This window comes from Athalia rosae, chromosome 2 (genome assembly GCF_917208135.1).
Source record: "Athalia rosae chromosome 2, iyAthRosa1.1, whole genome shotgun sequence".
NCBI lineage: Eukaryota > Metazoa > Arthropoda > Insecta > Hymenoptera > Athaliidae > Athalia > Athalia rosae.
In genome coordinates this window covers 30687030-30709421 of record NC_064027.1, presented here as the reverse complement: position 1 = coordinate 30709421, position 22392 = coordinate 30687030, and the positions used below count along the sequence as shown (strand labels likewise).

Below are 22392 nucleotides of genomic sequence, written 5' to 3'. Positions count from 1 at the left end.
TATGATTTTAAGATAGGGTCGTCTGATAATCGCCATTAATTGGTAAACAAAAGCTATCTACATCCAAAATTCAATATGTTACTGTACACGAAAACGTCAAATTTTTGTCGAAAGAAGAAATGATATTGCAGCTGTATTTTCATACGAAGAACTAAGAGCTAAAGTTCGTTAATACTAATATAATGGCAAAAGGAAAGGGTGAGCTAAATAGTTATTGAATAGTAAAATTACGAATATAACAAACTTGGTTTTATTTGATTTTTAACATCATAGGCGGTGGTGGAAAAGGAGTGGACGTGAGTGAAAACGATTCTAATTTTACGTCAACGCTCTTGAAATTTTTCTCTCACGAATCCGCAATTCAATTATTCGAATTCAAATTTTGGCAATCAAACTTTGAATAAGAACGGTCTTTTTACAGAAAAAAATTGAGGTCGGAGGAAAGTTCATTCCGGTAGCAACGAGTTCCGCCGGATTTTCCGGAGGAAAATTCCACACGGAATCATCAAATTCGGAAGTGAATTCTACGAAAAAAAGGGGGAAAAAAGGTTACATCTATCGTTCATTGATACAATACCGGATGAAAACATTTTCAACTTGAAATAAATAATTGTAAAGGAAAAAAAATGGGAACAAAATTAGAAAAACAACGATCATTTCGCATATGATTTTGCAGTGGTGCGTTTTGAAGATGGCTGGATATGTAGAGCAGCTGCTCACAATTCGTTGGCAATGAAACGAAGATAAAGTATACAGAAAGAATCATGAAATGAAAGAAATAAGAGGAAACAAAAAAAATTTAATACAATCATCAATATATACATCCGTTTCGGAGACATTATATTATACTATCACAAATAGTATTCGTTGAAAAGTGTATGGACAAGATTAAATCGAATTTTCACATCGATGAACAAAAATATTTTGTAACTTTCACAATCTGTAATGACTAAAATTTGGCAATCGTTATTCCCGGTTGTTTATTCATTGAATATTTATTCTTATTCGGGTGGGCAAAAATCAGAAGTGTGGAGAAAAGCTACAGTTATTTGAAAATCGAAAGCAAACAGAAAAAAAGAGAAATTACTTTTCGAGCATACGTATATACAAAAAAATAATCACCTGTAATAGTTTACAGTGAATGAATATCCAGGAGAGAACAAAGTTACAATATATTATTGGTAATTAGACAGGGATTTTATATCGTAATTATTAATTATTATCATTTTTACGTATCAGCGGTTATTCATTCAATTTATTTGTTTTTTTCCGCTCGATCGATTGAGTATACAAAAATTTTCATTACATATATTTCCATAATTGGTAATTAATCTTCGGGTGAGTTGATCCATCGATTAATTGACAAGTCGTTTTATCATATCGCTGATTATCGGACACCGGAATTTGAAGTTAATCCGGTAATGGTTGCTGCACTACCCTTCGTAACCGTAGGATCGAAACCCGTACTGCCTCGCATATCGAACGCTGATATTACGGCGTTTACTGATACGGTCAAAACCATAAGAATCAGGCAAATATTATTCCAAATGTTCGCTTTTCGTTGGTCTTGAGTCTTATTTATGTTGTAAGTGGAACCCAGGAGAACGCAGATCACGCCTTGTACCACCTATATTTTTGTTTTTAGGAGTCGTTGGGATGTTTTTGGTTTTTATTTAAGGATTTTGGATTTGGATTAAGGATTTTATTAAGAATTTTCACAAAAATTTATAGATTTCAAAAATTAATTTTACACGATCCGTCGATTACGTTGACATTTTTTCAAAATTGTTGAATAAAAATCAATTTCATTTGATATTAAGGCGTAAAAATGAATTTGGTATATAATTATTGAGATGTAAGTTTAATTATTCGAGAGGGATTGAAACGGGCAAAGAAAAATGGAAAAAGAAAAGAAAAAAAGAAACAAATCAATTAAAGCGTATAAAAGTAAAATAAGACATGAAAAAATACCTACCATCTAAATAATGAACTAGAAAAAAACAGAATATGAAAACCGCCTCATCAAATTAATGAGCAGGAACAAAACATAATCATAAAAGACGCATGAAAAATGTGAAATACCGAAAGTTGCAGTGAAATTTCCATTTAACGACTTACAATTGTTAGAGTACAATTATGTACATATTATAAAGCTATAAAAATTAAATCATCATAAGATTTCTAAATCCGTTTGGGGAACAATTTTTGGTGCGATTGTTTCCGTCCGATTGGTTTTCAAGGCACTAGGTTGTTCGGTTAAGATTCGAGCGGTGTTACTGTGTTCTATACCAAATCCTGATATTATAACGTTAATTAAACTTATTAAAAATACGCCTATCAATATCATGTCGTTTATGATCAACGCAGCCCTGTGATCTCGTCGTTTGTTGATATTAAGTCCTCCGACTATCACGTAGAGGATACCCACCAACGCCTGATTATATATTACCAATTTTTATTTGTCAGACGTTTATCATATTGCAAATTGATCCAATTGCAACCGCGTGCTTTCTGTGTTATCAGATTCTAAAATTCATCAAATTGTGATTTTTCTTCTAAATATCGGTAATATTTATCGATCTCCAGAGTTGAGTAATCCGACAGTTTCGGACGTAAGGATAACGTTAAATCCCGTTGGATCGAATGTCGCGATAAATAAATTTACCAAAAAAACAACAAAGCTTAAAGTTACTCTCGCCTTTCCAATCCAATCTACTGAACGAGCGTAACTGTTGTCATCCATCTTGCAATCTCTCATCAAGTTCAACGATAGCGAAAGAAGACCGGAAAAAATCTGCGAATATGGTTTTTTATCTTTTTTTTTTTCTTTCTACTTATCACAATCGTAACTAATCGAGAGAAGTCAAAATTATAATTTTTATCTTGTGAATAAAATTATGATAAGAAAAAAGATATGCGTAATCCGTTTGCAGAAAAAAAAAAATCAAGAACGTTGTCCTTTATCGTCACAATTGGACCAAATTGCAAATTTCATTCATGTCAAATTATGGGGTGCCGTGTAATTCACTACCATATACCTAACAGATAAAAAAAGAAACCGGTAAAAAGCGAAGAAACTGAAATTTTTTTAAAAATAATACCTGAAGTCCAATAGAAACGCATATCAAGGAGAGCATCAGGGTGTAGAATTCGTGCTGTTTTCCAATCTGATTGATGATACGGAAAAATTATTACATATGAGTAATATTAATTGAAATTTTTACGTTACATTGTATCAGATGCTATTTATACCTGAAGTATGTATTTCAATTGCGATGCGTTGGCCGTTAATAAGGCGATGTCCAGCATTCCCTGAGCTATCGTTTTCTTAGTCGCATAACGATTCACATCCAATGACTTTATCTGAAAAACATAGAATTGAATTTATGAATTCGTAAAGAATGAAATTTTTATTCATAATTATCTCTATCATTGGATACAGATTTTTCATACTGCATGTAAAATTTTCTCAGATACGACGCTTTAAAAACTTGAGCCACAGTAACCCTCTAATTTCGAATCATAAACTCACGATATTATCTGCAGCTACACTCAAAATTGACATTATCAGGTATTGCGATGGATGATAATTCCGACAATCAATTCTTGATTTCCGGATTAATATTCTACGTATCTCTGGGTTTGCAGGTACGAACAAGTTCATGCATCAATTCTTAATTACTGCATCGAGAGTGAAGGAAATTTTCTTTATTTTTGTTTGGCTCCAACAGAATGGGCGAAAATTTGAGCAATACGAATTTGTAGACCAACCGCGAATGAAACTAGTTTACGTACTAAAATTATTCAAACGATTTTATGAATTAACGTGTGAATCAACTGCACCTCCTAAAATAAATTGTAGGCATGCATGTGTATCACGTCCAGCGTATAGCGATGCTGGTAATATAATTCATGCGAATTAGTCATTTTCAGAGTGCAGCACAAGGTGAAATTCGCGTTGCGGTAATCTAGGGTACATCGTACCCGCAGCTACTGGACATCCAACACCTCGAATGTAGTGCAATAATACGCGTGTGTGTGTCCTGTGACTTTTTATACGTATTTTGCGACACAACGATTATTCTTTAGATGCGTTAAACACGTCCGTGATGTATATGGATATTTTCCGCTATTTTTCAACTGAACTGGTACGAGGTGTTTTGTGGAAAACTGATGAGAATCAAATCAGAGAATGACAAGATCGCGAAGCTGCGAATGGAATTCGCGGTGCAGGAAAAAATATTGGCATACCAGTCAGTCAAGGTTGTGCGAGTTCATTGTTCATATAAGTACATTGCAATACGTATTTCTTTCCTTTTTTCACTTTGATTCGAACTTTCCTCACTTGTTGTTAATATATTAGAATTTTCTAACACTCTACTCTTGCGGTATTTTATTTTTCTATATGATTCGTACTCATCCTCTACTCTTTCGATTTCAGAAACTTGTTTTTCGGTGTCGGTTGAAACGAAGGAACAAAAAATTGAAAAAGATAAATAAATAAAAATAAATGAAAGGAACACAGAGTGGGAGGACAGTTTTGGGAATTTTCCACTGTACTGCTGCTACAACCAGAAGGGCGTACCCCTCAGTTTCGAAATGACTCGAAAAAGTGAGCAGAAGGAAAAATCACGATTATTTTCTTGTGGATTCTGTCGTTCTTATCTTCGACATGTTCGTAATGACGATTAATATTAATATTAATATTAGGAACGATTCTTACAACATTTACAACGGTCTTAAAACTGATGTCAGCTTTGTCCTCGATCATAGGTGCAGAATTTGTAGAATTAGGGGGGATAGTTGATGATATTATTTTCTCACGATCAACCGAAGCACGATTTTCCAGCTGAATCAAATGATGATTGGAATCATCTTGAGCCGATGATCGGTTCGATTTGTACTTTGAATTTGGATTAGCGTTAGCGTGGTTGTACGGTTCAAAGTCCTGATCAAATCCCTGATTCGCGTATCCTATTTTCGTATCTTTTTTCTCATCTCCGGATTTCACATCTCCGTCAAAATTCAAGATCTGTATGTTACTTTCATAATTTCCGGAATTCTCGGCTCCAACGGACGCGCGAAATGACGCTATGGCTTGAGCCGCACAACCGATCGAACTGTGAGACGGTGGCGATGGTTTCAATTTTTCCAAAGGGTTTTCATAGACTTTTTCAAACTCATCATCCGCACATGTAGCAGAACTAACTTCGACCGTCTTATTATTGTGATCCACGACGATCGATGCAGGTTTTCCAAATTGTGAAGGTTTTAGATTGCTCTCTATCACAACTTTCGAACGATTCGCTGACATTTTTTTGCGTATCACCACTCCCAAGTCCCACTCACGAGTCCCCAATTTTTTCAATTACTTATTTTGTTATAAAATGCAGAAACGATTATTATTATTACAGGTGTTATCATAGCGGTAGAAGATTGTTACGCGAGCGCGACAATTGGCGAAACAGTAGGCGCGATTTGTCTGCAGCTGTGCAAAATATAAAAAAGAGAATAGCTGAATAATGAAGCAATCAGGAGAAAAAGAAGCAAGAAATGAGAAATCTCATCCACGGTATGGCGGGACTGATTCGAATACGGTTTCAAGTGACGGTGAAGAATGATCCGTGAAATGTTGCTTCTTGAAGCGTCGCGGACCAACTGATTGTTATTTGGCAATTGCTGCCGCAATAACGTCGTGAGATAATCTGATCAGTTGAATTATTGCACCTTCGACTTCGATGCGGTTGTACGAAGTGTACCCGTAGTACTTCTGTGTTTTTAATTTATCTAGTCCTCGAGTCCTCCTTTTTCCTTTGTCTTCCAACTTTTCTTTCGATCTGCAGACTGCACACGCTTTCTATACTATACCTATAAGTACCGCAGGTTATCGTAATCGAAATAATTATCGTTGGAATAGTGTAGATAGACGGGGAAGTAGATTGCAAATTGTACACCTGCGTCTATGTCATCATATCCATAATCAGGTGTATTATGATAATGTATGGGTTTCATACATGATAAACGACTAGAAAAGAAACTACGTGTGTTTTTATTCACGATTGTCGTCCGTCAATGGTATTGTGCTAGCAATGGTCACTCATCGAACATTGTTTCGCTCTCTGTTCCGTGTATTTTCCAATCGCTTATCAAGTTTTTTAAAATTAGTTTTCTCAAGTATACATGGCTAACAGTGAGGTGATGGACACCAATCTCAGGGTTTCAAATTATTTCGCATTTTTTAGATTTTTGTCAAGATATGAGAATTTTGAGAATTTAAGAAGTTGAATGGAAATGTAATAAGAGCATTTGATAAATACGAGAGTTCACTTTTTCGCAGATTTGAATTTATGAGTTCTACTGAACATCACCTATCCAAAGTTACTATGTCTGCTTCAAAATGAGAAGTTGAATTTTTTTTCAAACCTGTCGAAACCGTAATTAAGTAAATAAGCAAATACCTACTCAACGTAAAATGATTCCTTTTACATTTTTTTCTTTTATGTTATCTTCAAATACTAAACTTCGCTTGCAACGTTTATCGGGGGTGTAACTCAGTGGTAGAGTGTCTGCTTCGCATGCTGAAAGTCCTGGGTTCAAATCCCAGCTCCTCCAACTACAGTAAATTTTTTTTTTAATTCCGAAAAGAACCTCAATGTTTCAGACTTTGCCTGATAAAAAAAACCAAATTCAATGTCATCTGGACTAACTAAAAATCTCTACTGCACAATTTGTATAAGTATGGAGGAAGAATGGTTCAATGTAATTTGATTTAATTTTTCGCCATGATATGAGATATCAATTCTCGACACCTTTTCGAATCGTTGACTACACGATTTTAATGTTAATTTTTTAATGTTATTCCCTTTTTTTTCACTTCTTTCTGTTCCGTTAATAAATGATAACTATTAATCACTGAGGAATCATCTTCATTGCGATATTTCACAAGGAAGAGGAAATGACCGTGACAATTCCCAATAATCTCATCGCAAGACAATTCATATCTCATGAAACGTCACAGAGTACGTCACGGCTGATTATTCCTCCAATTGAAAGAACAATGTTTCTTTGTTGATTATTTTCATTATCGTATTATAAATCGGACAGTGATAATTATGTGTGTATTGAAAAATGATGATCGACATGTGTCGAGTCTAGCAATTGACGTAATTTTTAATATTTGATACTGATAAATTTTATGAAATAAAACTTAATAATTCAATGTAGACATATGTACTCACCCCAGTGTTCGCGCCGTCAGGATTAATCGGCGATACGGTAGTCGTTGCCATTTTGTTAAATATATCAGAAGCCACAAAGCCGAACGAACGAAAAGAGCAATTGAAATAATCGGACTCAAAAACTGGAAAAAGGATTTTGATTCTGTTAAAAAACGAATTTACAAAGGTAATTTAAATTGCCAAAACACGAGAAACATACGTACCTTTAATTATACCATATCAGCCACTGATTACATATACAATTCAACTCATCAATGGCTCGGAGTTTCGGAAATCAGTATCGATCCAAATGATCTATTATTTGGAGATAATCAGAGTTACTAAGATAACAAAACGAACAATGAAAGGAAAAATACAATACGTTTCACTGTTAGAAACACGGTATTCGATCTACTAATAAAAACCATACATAATACCATAGCGCTTATCAATGTCTAATATTCCATGATTCGATTACAATGTCAAATTGCTTGTTGTTATACAGGATTTACCCGAGCGAAGGTAATTCAGCGATCGTTATCAGTTTCCACTAAAAAATTAGCACCTGAATACGCGAGTAAAAATATGAAAAAACAATTGATGTGGTATCCACTGTGTCTTCAGATAGAATGTAGTGCCGAAATGATATTAGAATGACGGTTTATAGATTTCATGTCTTATATTCACCGTTAATAATTTCTTTCTACAGATTTAAACCACAGTTAACGGCGGGTTTATACTGATTTACGTAAACAAATTTCTTTGCCCCTCTCCCGACTGAATAGCAGCAGTAATTTTTTTATTGCTCAATAATGAATATTGCCTAATCGAAACAAATTAATTTCTACCGATATCACCACTCGACACTGCCGCATTGCGTTGGATAATATCTTTTCGACACTGTCATATTAAAGTAGTATAACTTTAAGAGTTTTTAGACAAAGAAATGACAGCCTGATCGCAGCCGATATTGTTGTGTACCACTTATAGCCATGGTAACAATGCTATGACACATGCAGATATATCAGGAGGATAATATTGAATCATTACGATGCAAGTGACGAACACCCAGAGATCGTATCTAATGTAAAAATGCAGATTTCATTCAGCAAAAATAGCTAGTTTAATCTCAATGTTATGAATCAGATGAATGAACATCAAAACCTGATCGTCGTTATCATCTCATCTTCTATTGTCTTTACTTCCCTTTTTGTGTTATTTATACTTCGTATAGCAAAAAGTGAGGATTGTTTGTTTAAAATAGTTTTTATTGAATCTAGTCACCATCAATATAGTAGTAATAATATTAATAATAATAGTCATCATAATAGTAACCGTTACAAAGACATCCTACTAACATACTTTTTATACATTTTTTTTTTTTCTTTTTCGAATTTTGATGCAACTTATTACGATTTTAGATTCATTTCAGCATCTGTTTTGTTTTTTTTTTCTCTTTTTTCATTCTTTTCATTTTTGAGTCAACTTAAATATCTGTTAATTTGTCACTATAATAACTTAACTGTAGATTTATTGAGAACAAAAGAAAAAAAAAGCATAAAACTTATCCATTTTCCCATATTCGTCTAAAACTTGTTAATTTCGTATACTTAATTTCAATTTATTACGTTCGTTACAAATTGAACCAAAAACAAGGAAAAAAATAAAAAAAAAAGAGAAAAATATATGAAAAATTTTCCGACAAGCTTTTATTAAAATTGGTTTATTTAAATCCCTGATTGTGTTTTCTTTTTTTTTTTTACAATTTTTCATTGAACTTTTTTTTGATTTTTTTTCTTTTCTCATTCTTCTCTTGTGTTTAAAAATAAAATTAGGTTCCCGAAAAGCCATGAGCCTTACCGGGCTTCAACTTCCAAGTGAAAATTTGGGGAAATAACCGACCTGTATCGTACGTCTCCAAAGTTTGCACAGATCTAATCGATAATACGAAGCTAGAAGAAACACTTTTCAACTGTAACGTGTCGGTACTATTTTCTTAGTTTTAATAATAATAATAATAATAATAATAATAGTAATAATAATAATAATAATATTAATTATTATAATTATAATGATGATGATGACGATGATAATAAAAGTAAAAATAAGAATAATTATCCAAAGTTAAAAAGCAAGGTACAAACCTTAATCTCTGATATTACGTGTTGTTAGAGTTGTGCTATTTTATGACGACATTAATAATAAAAAAAGGTTCTTAAAACGTTCCAGTTTAAAAAATGTGTAGGTACTCATGATGTCGATCGCCAATGGTCCCTGGCAAACATTATTCACGTACATTAATATGGATTTAATTATATTTCCCCCTATTTCGTTTCGTCCCAACAACTTTCTATCTACTAAACAGTGATTCACTCCAAGAGAGATTGTTTGTTTTCATATTTTTTGATATCAAAAATATTGGTTGATGAATTGTAGATTATAACGTTATCTTTTGCAAGAAATTTTATCGAATAATTTGGATAAATTGTCAGATCAGGTGAGTAAAATTTGATACGATGAAGACAACATGAAATAAACAAACAAATGAGAAAAATAAAATTATCAACATTATCATATTTGTCGTTGTTTTATTTTATTCCTACGGTGATTTTAATGATCTTGTAATTTAAAAATTTCTGCATTGTAATTATTATTATTGTGTTTCCTTATGAAAAGATGAAACTCTGATTACTTTTTTGTAAAAAAGTGATAACACCGAGTGATGGCAGATATAATTGTTATTCGTTACGTTTATCTTTCTTTCTGTCATTTACTTCTCGTTGTCTTTCGATTTTTTTTTAGTCCCTTAATTGAAAATAATAAATACACATGTATACTCAAATAGTCTCCGATGGACTTTGCCAATTGTGCGCCTGCATTGATAATCTCTGATTGTTACTTGGTTTCAATGGGGTAACACAGTGTAACGAATCGGGAAATCTTTCACGGTAGCGTTCAAGTCGGAGATATTTTACAGTGACGAGTTTACCTGTAAAAACGGAAAGAATATTACGTTAATTTTAATAAAGTGGTCGTGGAATTTCACACTTTGTTGGATCAATTGTCATTCACCGGACTCACTGTCAAACCACCAGCCATGAAGAGCCCGATATGCCTTCCCAGCATCCTCTTGCGACATACATTTCATGTAGACGCAACCCTCTCGACTACCGCGATCAACACGAATGTGCAAGATTTTGACGTCTTCACCACATTTTTCTAATATAGCGTCCTGAACTTTCGTCTCCCAATCATCTTCGAATTCTCTGTAGAATCATTAAAAATAGTTGATCATTATATTATTGTTATTTTTCGAGTCGTAAAAAACAAAATTCAAGCTTGTTTTACTCACACATCTGGGTCAAACATGTAACGAATCTTTAGACAAGGCGTTGGTGAGCATGGCAAACTGTTGACGGAGCCCTCCATTGTTTCAAAAGCCTGTCCCTGCCACACTTTTGTTTTCTTATTTCCAGCTGTTCCTGTTTGAACCGATGATGTATTCAAGTTGTTGCTTGGCAGCCAACGCCAGACATGAAATTCCTCGCCTGTGACTTGTTGCACTTCTTGGCGAACCCTGCAAACAAATTAAGGATAATGAAAATTCATTGAATAGAGAATCCAATCAATAGAAGAAAAAAATCTTCATCTCTGAAGCACCTCATTACCTAGATTCGTTCTCGTCCAAAAACTTCACTGCCTTGTTCCAAATGCTTGCCATCTTTATTCGGTCTTTAGGTGGTATCAAATTGTCGCGTACGTGATTTATGGCTAGATAATTTTCCTGCGTACCACCTGGGCTCGCTACAGCTGCATTTTGATGGTGCATTTCGAGCATGCTTATAATCTCGCTGACCAAACGAAATACTTCATTTTCAGATTCTTTTTTCTGCCTTAAATGCCAGAGCAGTAATTTGTGACCTCCGATGATCAGAAGAGCCCCTAGATTGAATATGAATTTTGACAATATGTTACTTTTAATTTTACAGTAGCAGACACCAAAGAGAACTCAATAAAACACTGAAGTACGATCATTACGGCATAAATTTACTGACATTACGTAAAGCGTACAGCTTTCAATCATGCGTGACAGGTAAAAAGTTAAATGAAAAAACCACAGCATGGATGCAAACAAGTCTTAATTACGAAAATAACGAGTCAGTCAGAAATTTACCGACGGCTACGGCCAAAATCGATGTCAGCATGGTATAAAGTTTGTTCTTGATGAGGCACTTCATTGGAACATCAGGATGTAAAACAACCATTCCAACTTTTCCATTTAAACGTTTTTCCAAAACTCGCTCCTATGAATAAAATTCTCAAATATATTATAAGAACGAATAGGGTTAATTAAATTTTCCAATTCACTATATATCACCATTTTATCGATTATTTTGATGTCCGTCGAATCTTTGTTCTGGTCATCAACCTCAATAAGTGAAATCCCCCATTTGGGATTCTGGAGAATTAGTAACTGCGCATTGTACAGGTCTTCTTTGAGGTCTATTTCATCCTGAAGTAATAGTTTTTTTAATGATTACTTAAATAAATTTTATTGCAAATTTTACGACACATTTCAATTTCTATTTTACACCGGTTTGTACTCACCAAATTTTTACTTGATAACTGCGCAACATCCGCATCCGTCATGTAAGGGACATCGGTGGTATCCTCGCAGTTGTAACTGATAGCTTTTCTTGTTAATTCGAACTGCAATATCTTCAATAATTGTACAGCAGTACCCTCCGTTCCTCTCAAAATACAATTCACTCCAGGTTTATTCCAGTTTGGAACATCCGCTGAGCAGAATGGAAAATGGTTGTTATCTATAATAACAAATTCACAAAATTTATCATCTGTTATAACTCCATCTATAAAGTAATTCTAATGAAAATTATTATTTTTTTTAACGGCAAATATTTCCATGTGTTACATAATTTAAGAAAAAGTTTAAATTTTAATCACTCAGCAACAGAATGTTCCTCAATTTCTTTCTCAGACTATGAATGAAGATTATAAAATGTGGGAAAAGGAAATGAAATTACAGAAACTTTTAAAATCTCCAATACACAAACATTTATTGATAATATAATAACCAGAAAAAAGGTACATATTAAACTGTTAGATTTAATAAGTAATATAGATGATATTAGTAATTTTGTTGAATTATTATCTAAGAAAATCTAGGAGAGTTTGTTATTACCCCTTCACTTTTTATTGTTTTTTTTTTTTTTCTATTTCATCAACTATTCTGCACCATTTACTAACAGTGGCACTTGGGCAAAAATATACTAAAACTAATAATTAAGAAAATTGAAGGGAGCCCTCAGCCAACGTTCTGCGTTTAATTATTCAATACTCAAAAGAGAGCTTTCAATTCTTTTTAGTATTAGCTAATGCACTTCAAGTTTTGTTGCTATTCATATTATCATTAGATTTCTATCATTGACGGAAGAGAAAAATTATTCAAAACACTACCACGCAATCAAAATGTGCAATAAAAATTTATCCATCAACTGAAACACATTTTATTATAAACGAATTCATTGATCAAAGTTAATAGGTATCAATAACACATATCTGAGTATATATATATATATATATATATATATATATATATATATATATATATATTTTTGTTAATTAAAAGACTTCAAAAGTCCAAGTACGTTAAACTGAAGTAATTGAAAAAATTCATGGTCAGTTTTTGAGGACTTATCAGGATATTCTGGATTATGATGATAATTTCTTCTCTAATATCGTTACAAATATCTATTAATCTTTTATAGATTGTGAAAAATATTGCTATAATATCTTTGATATAATTATATAAATCTCTTGTCACTGTATGAGTATAGTATTGTGCCTTGTATCTTTTCAGATTCATATTGTTTTGTTTTCTGTTTTGTTATGGTTCGTACCTACCATCGCTAGATGAGAAGGCGTCGTTCTTTCCCGCACCAAGTCCCAAATAAACGACGGCCAAAACAATGAAAAACAGCAACAAAACGCCCAAGAGTATAACAGATATCAAGTTATGGTTGTTCTTCAATTCTTTACCGTCAGATGACAAAGGAAAGGTTCTTGCTATTGCAGGTCTTTCAGATGCCAAAATATTGTAACTGAAATCAAAATAAATTCATTTTTAATGTTATATTTAATCTTGAGGTAATTGATTTTAGTTTGACAAGAAATTTGACTCACCGTGTAGATGGAGACAGGTATTTCGATTGTAGAGAAGAAAAATGACCGTTAGTATCAGTTTCTTTAACCTCCGGCAATGCTGGAGAGTGGCGTAATATAGGAGCTTAAAAGTGATCAAAAGTTATTTAGCTTCTTGAAAACTCTTTTACTCGAAAACCTAAATCTTGTTCCTAAAAGATACTCACAGCCTAAACTAGATCTCGACGGAAGTTGGCTCGACGATATTCGGCTTAGTCTTCTCGTAAAATCAGATAAATATGGGGTTTCAATATTGGCAAGTGGGTCTTCTTTATCCCTGAAAGCTTCGTCTGTCCGGCTTTGAATGGGAGATATATTGACCTTGAAGTTCGATGCAACGTAATTATCTTCATTGTTGGTGAAAATAGACCTCTGTTTTGATTCGTATGGTTTTGCCGAAGGCTCATAATCAAGATTTGTAGGGACATAAGATGTGGTCTCTCTAGGCTTTGTCTCGTTGACCTTATATTTTGACGTTGAATAATGTTTCTCAGGTTCATCTGTTATATCAGAATCAGAACCAGTCTCCAAGCCATCGGCAGATACCGGCAAGGATTTGTAATTCCTAGTTACTTTCCTGGATGATACAGATTTAACGGATTTAGTAGAAACATTCACAGGGGTTTCAAGTTGTACATAAGGCTCCGGACCTAGACTAGTGTCATGACTATTTGTCCTGGAGGCAGTTCTGCGCCTTGAAGGGCTTTTCGGTGCAACTGCCGGTGCAGGAGGTGGCATGGGATTGGCAAGAGTTTGTCGCCTAGAAGTGCTAGATTTCTTTTTTTTTCCCGTCGATACTGAGTCGTCATCTGTATCATCGCTGCTGTATTTAGCCGCAAGAGACTGTCGGTTGGACCCTTTGAAGCCAGACTCGCGATCCTCGATTAATTTCTTGAGTTTCTTAACCAAGATATTTCTCGTCGTGAGGGTAACAGGCCCCACTGGGTATCCATACTCGGCTAATTTGCTCCGCAATTCCGAGTCTGATAAAGTCTCCACGGACATTGTTCTGGCGAGGTTTCGTCAAAAAGAATAATGATGAAAAATAAATTGAAAAAATACACCGGCGTGGCCGATCTCAGGAGACCGGGGGTTATATTTATCGCACTCACTAAATACTTAATTCAAACCTTTGAAAATGCACAAACGTACTTCAACACCACTCACTTATATCGACTGGCCCCACTTTTACTTTCAAACACTTCACAGAATGGCCCAAAACTAGTCTTAAGAACAATAAATTAATTCAACCTTTTCAGAGGAAAATGGTGAACGCCGTACCGCAACGCACTCGAGTCTCGATCACGCTTCAACGGTCGGAACCAAAACGCGCAAGTTTGAGCGCCAAATTGTGTTTTTTTTTGCTAATTTATACACATGTGTATATTATTTATTTTTAACAATTTATACCCTCGGAATTGAGACATAAATCACGTCACCAGGTGAAAGCATCTGCGCACGAATTTTTCTCCAAATAATCCTCGTATTCATCCAAACTCAATGAGAAAAAAAAACCACATAATTCAAGTGAATAATAAATAGAAATGAGGTAACGCTGCACGAAACAATTATCGACACAAAAAAATTTTCATGATTTCCAAAAAGTATTCAACCACTCGTTCAGGGTGTAATTGATGGGTATTGATTAATTTAAACGTTGATTGGCCTTTGAGATGATTTCCCGTTATATTTTATTAATTATTCGTGCTTCTTATTAAATCGCGGAATTGAAAATGTGTAACTTCCCAAGAATCTTTGGACCAGGGGACGCGTATGTTTGTAGCCAATAGCAACGAGGTATTCGGAACGCGCCATGAAATGAAATGATTTGATTTGGTGATTCAACTCAGAGATTACTGCTGCAGATTCGACATCTGCCATTTTGTTGTGGACGAGGAAAAAGCCTGTGGGAAAATCATTGGTAAAATCCAAAGTGAAGTTAATCGAAAGGGATTCCTCTTTTGACATTCGAGGTTCGAGATTATCATAAAGATCACGTGATCAAAGCGAACAACTCCACTTTCCGCTCATCTGCCAACCTGTCAAACGATTGCAAGATGGTCGTTCTATTCGATAGTTAAGACCGACTTTGATAAATCTGTCTTAATTAAATAATTAAATTAGAAATGATTTCGGTTTAATTTACACGTGATATAGAAAAACAGTTTTATATCTGATTAGAGTATAGGAAATAGTTCCGTTGAAACTGAAGTTAGTTTTATATCTACCATCGAAAATGGCTCTCAGAAAAGTGAAGGGTAATTTCGAGCGCATGTTCGACAAGAACTTGACGGATCTCGTGCGGGGTATTAGAAACAATAAAGAAAATGAGGTATGAAAAAATTAAAACTTAGTACTGCAATAATTTTCAAGTTGTTTCCCTTGACATAACCTTGTTCAAATTGTTCTGCTTTTCATCCGGTTCCAGAATCCTGCAGTGATATTTCATAACGGTATTATCTCATTCACTTGTCATTTTCAGGCAAAATACATCGCCCAATGTATGGAAGAAATCAAACAGGAGCTTCGTCAAGATAACATTGCTGTTAAGGCAAATGCTGTGGCCAAATTGACATATGTGAGTTTTCTGAACTTCGACGTTAGCCACCCTACTCACTATTCTGGCAATAATTCAAGTATCAATCATCTGCTTTTTACAGCTTCAAATGCTCGGCTATGATATCAGCTGGGCTGGATTTAATATCATCGAAGTGATGTCGTCCGCTAAATTCACTTACAAACGGATTGGATATTTGGCTGCAAGCCAGAGTTTTCATGCCGACACTGAAGTATGAATTTGTATTGTTTGTTAGGGAGAATAATTTGAATTACTCATAACTCTTTTTGTTTACGTTTCTCCCAGCTGTTGATGTTGACAACAAATATGGTGCGAAAGGATTTAAACAGCCAAAATCAATACGATGCAGGTTTGGCATTGAGTGGATTGTCGTGTTTCATAAGTCCAGATTTAGCAAGGGATTTGGTGAATGACATAATGACCTTATTAACGTCAACAAAACCTTATCTACGCAAAAAAGCAGTACTTATGATGTACAAAGTTTTCCTTCGGTTTCCGGAAGCACTAAGGCCTGCTTTTCCAAGACTCAAAGAAAAACTTGAAGATCCTGACAGTGGAGTTCAGTCTGCAGCTGTCAATGTAGTATGCGAGCTGGCCAGAAAAAATCCTAAAAATTATCTCAGTCTTGCTCCTGTCTTTTTCAAACTTATGACCACATCTACAAACAACTGGATGCTCATCAAAATAATTAAATTGGTTAGTTTTCGAACATTTTCAAACTATTCAATAGTCAATTTCCTTCGATTGGTTTCATATAATTCAGTGTCATTATTATTTATTTACCTAATTTTTTTCTTTATCAAGAAACAAAAACAAATCACTGATGACCCAAATATTCGATTGTGTTAAACTTTTATATTATGTTCTTTTTTTACATGCATACAGTTCTCTGCAATAACTCTAATTGAACCAAAAATGGGTCAGCGATTGACACAGCCACTGATAGATTTGATATCAAGGTTCATATTACAATGTTGAATACATATAGTATTTATTGTTACTTGACAGACTTGCTGTATAGTTTTCCAAAAGTATTCTTGTACAAAAAAAGAAAAAGAAAAAAAAAACCTAACGCTTCTGTTTTTTTTTTCTGAGTTTTTTCTTTTCTTTTTTGTATGCGAAAAGTTATACATACAACTCCTTTGAATCATTAGAGAATTTTATTATTTTATTTTTTTCATCGTTAGACGATTATACGTAGTGCATTGTGCTGTCCTTATAGATGGTATGTAATTTAATTTGCCAATTCGAATATAGAATGCTGTTATGATGTTTTTCCTTACAGTTTGGCGCATTGACTCCTTTAGAGCCTAGGCTTGGCAAAAAGCTAATAGAACCCCTTACAAATCTAATACACAGGTATTTCGCTATATTATATATATATACATATGTTTATATGCTTTTATTGATTTCAATTTAGGAAAAAAAAGAATAGAGCACTGCAATCGCATCATCATGGGGATTAACTGAAACCCTAAGTCGTCACTTTTGCATTGCATTCTTTTATCACGCATAACCACTGTGAGCTTTAATACATGCTGATTGAGGTCATGCCATTTTTAAATTCTTGAAAGTATATGCAGTCGTCACCAATTACTCAAATTTCACGAGGAATTTACGGATATTATCAAAATTCAAATGACAACTATGAAATATCTGGCGAGAAAAACGTAGAATTCGTTTTTTTTTCAATTGAAACCGCAATATTATCTGCTAACATAATCAAATAATAACTTTGATAAAATTTATGTTGAACGTATTTTTAAAGCTATATAACAATTTTAGCACATCTGCAATGTCGCTGTTGTACGAGTGTATTAATACAGTGATAGCTGTGTTAATATCAATATCATCGGGCATGCCAAATCACTCTGACTCGATTCAGCTCTGTGTTCAGAAATTGAGGATACTTATCGAAGATTCAGACCAGAATTTAAAGTATTTAGGACTTTTGGCAATGTCCAAAATACTCAAAACACATCCTAAGAGTGTGCAGGCGCACAAAGATCTGATAATGCAGTGTCTGGACGACAAAGACGAAAGCATTCGTCTCAGAGCTTTGGATTTGTTGTATGGAATGGTGTCAAAGAAGAATCTTATGGAAATTGTTAGGAAGCTGATGATCCATATGGATAAGGCTGAGGGGACGACTTACAGAGACGAATTGCTATCAAAGATCATACAAATTTGCTCACAAAATAATTATCAGTTTATCACATACTTCGAATGGTATGGATAGAAAGAATTGATTCGAAATTCTTGATAAAGTTTCCACATACTTCAGAAAATTTTTTTCTTTTAATTCAGGTACATTTCCGTATTGGTTGAGCTTACGCGTATGGAAGGTACAAAGCATGGTCAACTGGTGGCAACCCAATTGCTCGATGTTGCGATTCGAGTTCAGGCGATTCGTAATTTTGCGGTTCAACAGTGTGCCTTACTTCTGGAAAATGCGCATTTGCTGACCGGTCAACCTAGAGCTACCATGGCCGAGGTTTTGTATGCCGCCGCCTGGATTTGTGGTGAATTTTCCAGGTCAGTGTATAACTCTAGAGTTTGATATAGTATGTGAATCTTTTCTTTAAAAATTATGTTGTTTATAGTGAACTACAAAATCCTTTTGCGACGTTGCAATCAATGCTGAGATCCAGGGCGTCCACCCTTCCTGGTCATATTCAAGCTGTTTATGTTCACAATATCTTGAAATTGATAGCATGTACTTTGAGTAAAGCGGAAAAAGAAAATGACACCAAAACTATAGAAGAGGTATGATAATTGATTAGACCTTTTCAATTGGAAATTCTCAAACCTATTAACGATCCAAATTTTTCGCAGATATATTCACTCAGTGATAAAATATCCGCGTTTGTGTGCAGCGGTGATTTAGAGGTACAGGAAAGAGCGAGTTCGGCGCTAGTTCTTCTCGAATGTTTGAAAGAAAGTCCAGGTCTGGCGCCGGAATTAGCTGAAATGTTTGTCGGAGAATTGAATCCTGTCGCCCCTAAAGCTCAGAGAAAGGTAAAAGTAGACTCGATGCGATTAATTATCATCAGACGTATTTTTCTGTAACTCCTATTATTTTATGCAGGTACAAATCCCAGAAGGTCTAGATTTGGACGCATGGATAAACGATCCCCCATCTGAGAGCTCTGACTCTGAAGATCTTGACATGAACGATATTTTTGTAAAAATTGAAAAGCCCAGTGACTCCTATCGTAAACAGAATACAGTAGAATTAACACCTGAGGAACTTCAACAGAGACGAGATGCTCGTAAACTAGAGCAAGAAAACAATCCTCACTATTTGAAAGGGTCAAGTAACTCTTATAAAAATTCTTCATCTTATCACAATATTGCGAACAATATCGAGGATGAGTATCAAACGATACCCATTGTGGAATTGAACATACCAGTCTCCCTCGAAATACCAGGTCTGGCAAATTCAAAAAAACATTTCAATCTTCACGTTCAAGAAGACAACAGTGACAAGAGACAGAAGAGACGCAGCAAAAAAAAGCTGTCAAAAAAAAGTAAATTCAGTTTTTTTCTTTGAATGTCAGTTCTTCCTTGCAAAATAACCCACAATGTCTCATAAAAAATAACTCCTTGTTTCAGATAAGAGATCAAATAGTTCCGAAGATGAGCATGAAAGTGCTTATCCTACCCAGCTAGTTAACACGGGTGTTGGCGAATTACCACCTGGTGCTGAGCTTAGCGATGGTGATGATTATGATGCTGCGGATATGAACGATCCTCACAGGGCTTTAGATATGGATTTAGACATGCCGTTGCGAGAGGATGAAAGGTTACCTGTTCCCGAACACAGAAACGTTGAAAATAATCCAACCAACGAAGTGCCTGATGCCAAGCAAAGCAAAAAAAATAAAGTGAGTATCTCTTACTTGGCAAACGATTTCGTTTTGGCAGTTGATAGTTGTTCGATTAAAAATCTTCTCTTTCAGGATAAGGAGCATAGGAAGTCTAAGAAGAAGAGCAAAAGCTCAAAAGAGCATAAGGTGAAGGCGACTAAAATGTTAGAGGAGAATGGAAATAATATAGATCTGTGGTTGTCTGGTGACACCCCTCTGGAAAAACTCGAAAACTTAGATAGCGCTAATCAAATGGAAATACCGAGTAGGCTTCATTTGCAACCAAAGGAAGACGTCAGATCTAAGAGCTTAAAGAATAAAAGTAAAAATAAGAGTGATCACGAAGTAAAGCATAAAAAGAAGAGCAGGAGAGGTCGGGATGAATCTAATACACGCAAAGATAAAAAATCGTCTGGCTATGAAGAAACTGCTGGCATTTCTACTCCGTCGAAAGAAATTTTACCATCTTTGAACCACTTGATGAATCGATCGGATAGTTCCCTGATAAATATTCAATCTCAGTTCAACTTAATCGATTCGAGAGATTCCTACGATATTCTAGCTGCGGATAAAATGGTCAAACTTGCCTACGAACTAAAACAATTACCACAGGAAACAGATAAAATCGTTATTTTCCTTGTTCTAACCAACGTAGGTACGAATCTTTTAAAAGAATTGGATTTTAATATATCGGATACGTCGACATTGAAGCTTTTTAGAAACGTAAGTGAAGCTCTAAATTCTCTATGCTATCTTTTCCAATCACAGTCTTAATTAAGATTTTTTCACGCTTCCAGGCAGGCGATGAATTTGGTATGAAACTACAATTTCAGCTGCCTCCTAATTCTAGCAACGAGGCTCAATTCACTCTCTCCGTCTCTGATGTAACATTTTCTCAGAAATTACGAGGTACACTGACATATATGATTGAAGGAGAATCGAGAACTTCTCAGGAAAAACTTGACTTTGTCGTAACATTACCATGCAGCAGTTTTATGGTGGGTCATTTATCTCATAGAGATATACTAACGGAGTTATTAGGCGGTGGTCAATTAACGGAGAAAACAAAAAGTGAAGTTTATTCCGGAGGACAGGAATTTTCCCAACTACTTACTACAGTCTGCTTCAAATGCCACTTGACTTTAGTCGAACAAATTGATCAAACTGCATCACTCTATGGACATTCCTTAAAGGGACATCATGTGTGCCTTTTATTAAAACATAACGTAAGTGTTGAGACAAAAAAGAAAAAAAGTAAGTTTCGAATCATTTTCACTCAACATTTTGTTATTTTGTTTCAGAATGCTAAGTCGACTCTGGTGATAGAAGGTAAAAGTGACAATAGTTCGTTATTGTCGGGAATTGTTGAAGAAATATCAAGACTTCTGTCATAACGTCGTTAAAAGTCTATATCGGGAAAAAATAATAATGATTCAATCAATATTACCTACATTTACTTATATTCGTTGATATTCGATTCCTACATCAGCATTGCTGACGGACTGTTGAAAAAAAATATATACATACATATACATACATATATAAAATAGAGGTACATACGTCAATATGAGATTAACATGACAGCGTATTCTATTTCTTTCTTTTTGTTAGAACCCCGCGATTATTACTCAAGTTCACAAATCGTTTAAAGAACTTTATGCTGATAATTGTTATGTCAGAAGTGTTATTCATTTACAATTTTCTGAACTATACACACATTTATAAATATATTTACGATAAAGTTAGCTTTATCTTTGAGTTTTTCGCCAGTTCTAAGTTTTTATACGCTCCTGTCGGTACTGCTACTAGTTATAAATGATCCTGTACATAAAAAACAAATTATCATTATTGTTGGAAACAAAACAAATAAATACAATCTGATAAGCTGTATTAAATGTCAAGTGTGTCAGCCTAGCACGTGAATGACTCCTTAATTTGAATTACTTGAGAAACATATTAATATTGTCACTTTACACAATATTTTCTCTTGCGGTATTAGATCACAAAAATGACCAGCTATAATCCTCATAAGCTGATATTTATTGTGTTGTAACTAAACGAGAAAACTGACAGACATGAGTCAATGCTGTAAAGCTAAATAAATGTGTAAATGCAGTTCATCATCAGCTCAAAGCGACACTTTTTCAGTTCAAATTAATCGCTGGCCAAAAATGACTGCAAACCTTTAGACCGTCAGTTTAATACAACTGCCGTGAATTTTTCCAACAATAAACGCCTGCAAGTATCCATTGTGAGATAGTGTGTAAATTAAATATATGAGATCAACTTGGATGAGACTAACTTGGATGAGATCAACGCTATTATATCATTAATCATGTTATGAATTGTATACAGTAAAGTAAATAATATTCAGAATCAACCTACTCCAAAATAATTATTAAAATGTATTTTTTTCGTGATACCATCTCATTTTCTATTTCTTAATTTATTCACCCTACTCCCAATTCTTCAGTAATTGCCTACTGATATTAGGTCAAAAACGAAG

At 34.5% G+C, this 22392-nt stretch overlaps 3 protein-coding genes and 1 non-coding gene across 10 annotated transcripts; 2 read left to right on the top strand and 2 right to left on the bottom strand.

The window, feature by feature from the left end:
• Positions 1 to 779: 779 nt before the first annotated feature.
• On the bottom strand, positions 780 to 5704 carry LOC105688447. Of its 3 annotated transcripts, none has more exons than XM_012404791.3 (4): positions 4724 to 5688; positions 3253 to 3363; positions 3102 to 3167; positions 780 to 1627 (listed from the first exon to the last, which is right to left on the bottom strand). In XM_012404791.3, the coding sequence occupies exons 1-4, from the start codon at positions 5312 to 5314 to the stop codon at positions 1388 to 1390; spliced, it is 1008 nt and encodes a 335-aa protein (XP_012260214.2). In that variant the 5' UTR covers positions 5315 to 5688; the 3' UTR covers positions 780 to 1387. The 3 variants fall into 3 exon arrangements, with proteins under 3 accessions (XP_012260214.2, XP_020709324.2, XP_012260215.2); XM_020853665.2 differs by lacking the exon at positions 780 to 1627 and adding an exon at positions 1661 to 2434 and having other exon boundaries at positions 4724 to 5704; XM_012404792.3 differs by lacking the exon at positions 780 to 1627 and adding an exon at positions 2441 to 2794 and having other exon boundaries at positions 4724 to 5704.
• An 836-nt stretch (positions 5705 to 6540) lies between these two features.
• Positions 6541 to 6612, top strand: Trnaa-cgc. The gene has a single exon. It is a non-coding gene; the product is annotated as a tRNA-Ala (tRNA).
• A 681-nt stretch (positions 6613 to 7293) lies between these two features.
• On the bottom strand, positions 7294 to 15300 carry LOC105688446 (inner nuclear membrane protein Man1). 5 transcript variants are annotated; one of them, XM_048650149.1, is made up of 12 exons: positions 13607 to 15300; positions 13422 to 13524; positions 13143 to 13339; positions 11826 to 12043; positions 11596 to 11730; positions 11392 to 11521; positions 10886 to 11159; positions 10570 to 10794; positions 10299 to 10483; positions 7655 to 10206; positions 7442 to 7532; positions 7294 to 7360 (listed from the first exon to the last, which is right to left on the bottom strand). In XM_048650149.1, exons 1-10 carry the CDS (start codon positions 14442 to 14444, stop codon positions 10055 to 10057), a joined length of 2457 nt encoding a protein of 818 aa, XP_048506106.1. In that variant the 5' UTR covers positions 14445 to 15300; the 3' UTR covers positions 7294 to 7360; positions 7442 to 7532; positions 7655 to 10054. The 5 variants fall into 5 exon arrangements, with proteins under 5 accessions (XP_048506106.1, XP_048506107.1, XP_048506108.1 ...); XM_048650150.1 differs by having other exon boundaries at positions 7730 to 10206; XM_048650151.1 differs by having other exon boundaries at positions 7905 to 10206.
• Positions 15301 to 15488: 188 nt separating this feature from the next.
• Positions 15489 to 22306, top strand: LOC105688477 (AP-3 complex subunit delta-1). Its single transcript, XM_012404839.3, has 14 exons — positions 15489 to 15771; positions 15922 to 16017; positions 16100 to 16228; positions 16303 to 16713; positions 17303 to 17376; positions 17803 to 18246; positions 18325 to 18552; positions 18621 to 18783; positions 18853 to 19035; positions 19106 to 19547; positions 19633 to 19904; positions 19980 to 20609; positions 20684 to 21112; positions 21188 to 22306. Exons 1-14 carry the CDS (start codon positions 15676 to 15678, stop codon positions 21278 to 21280), a joined length of 3690 nt encoding a protein of 1229 aa, XP_012260262.2. The 5' UTR covers positions 15489 to 15675; the 3' UTR covers positions 21281 to 22306.
• The last annotated feature ends 86 nt before the right edge of the window (positions 22307 to 22392 follow it).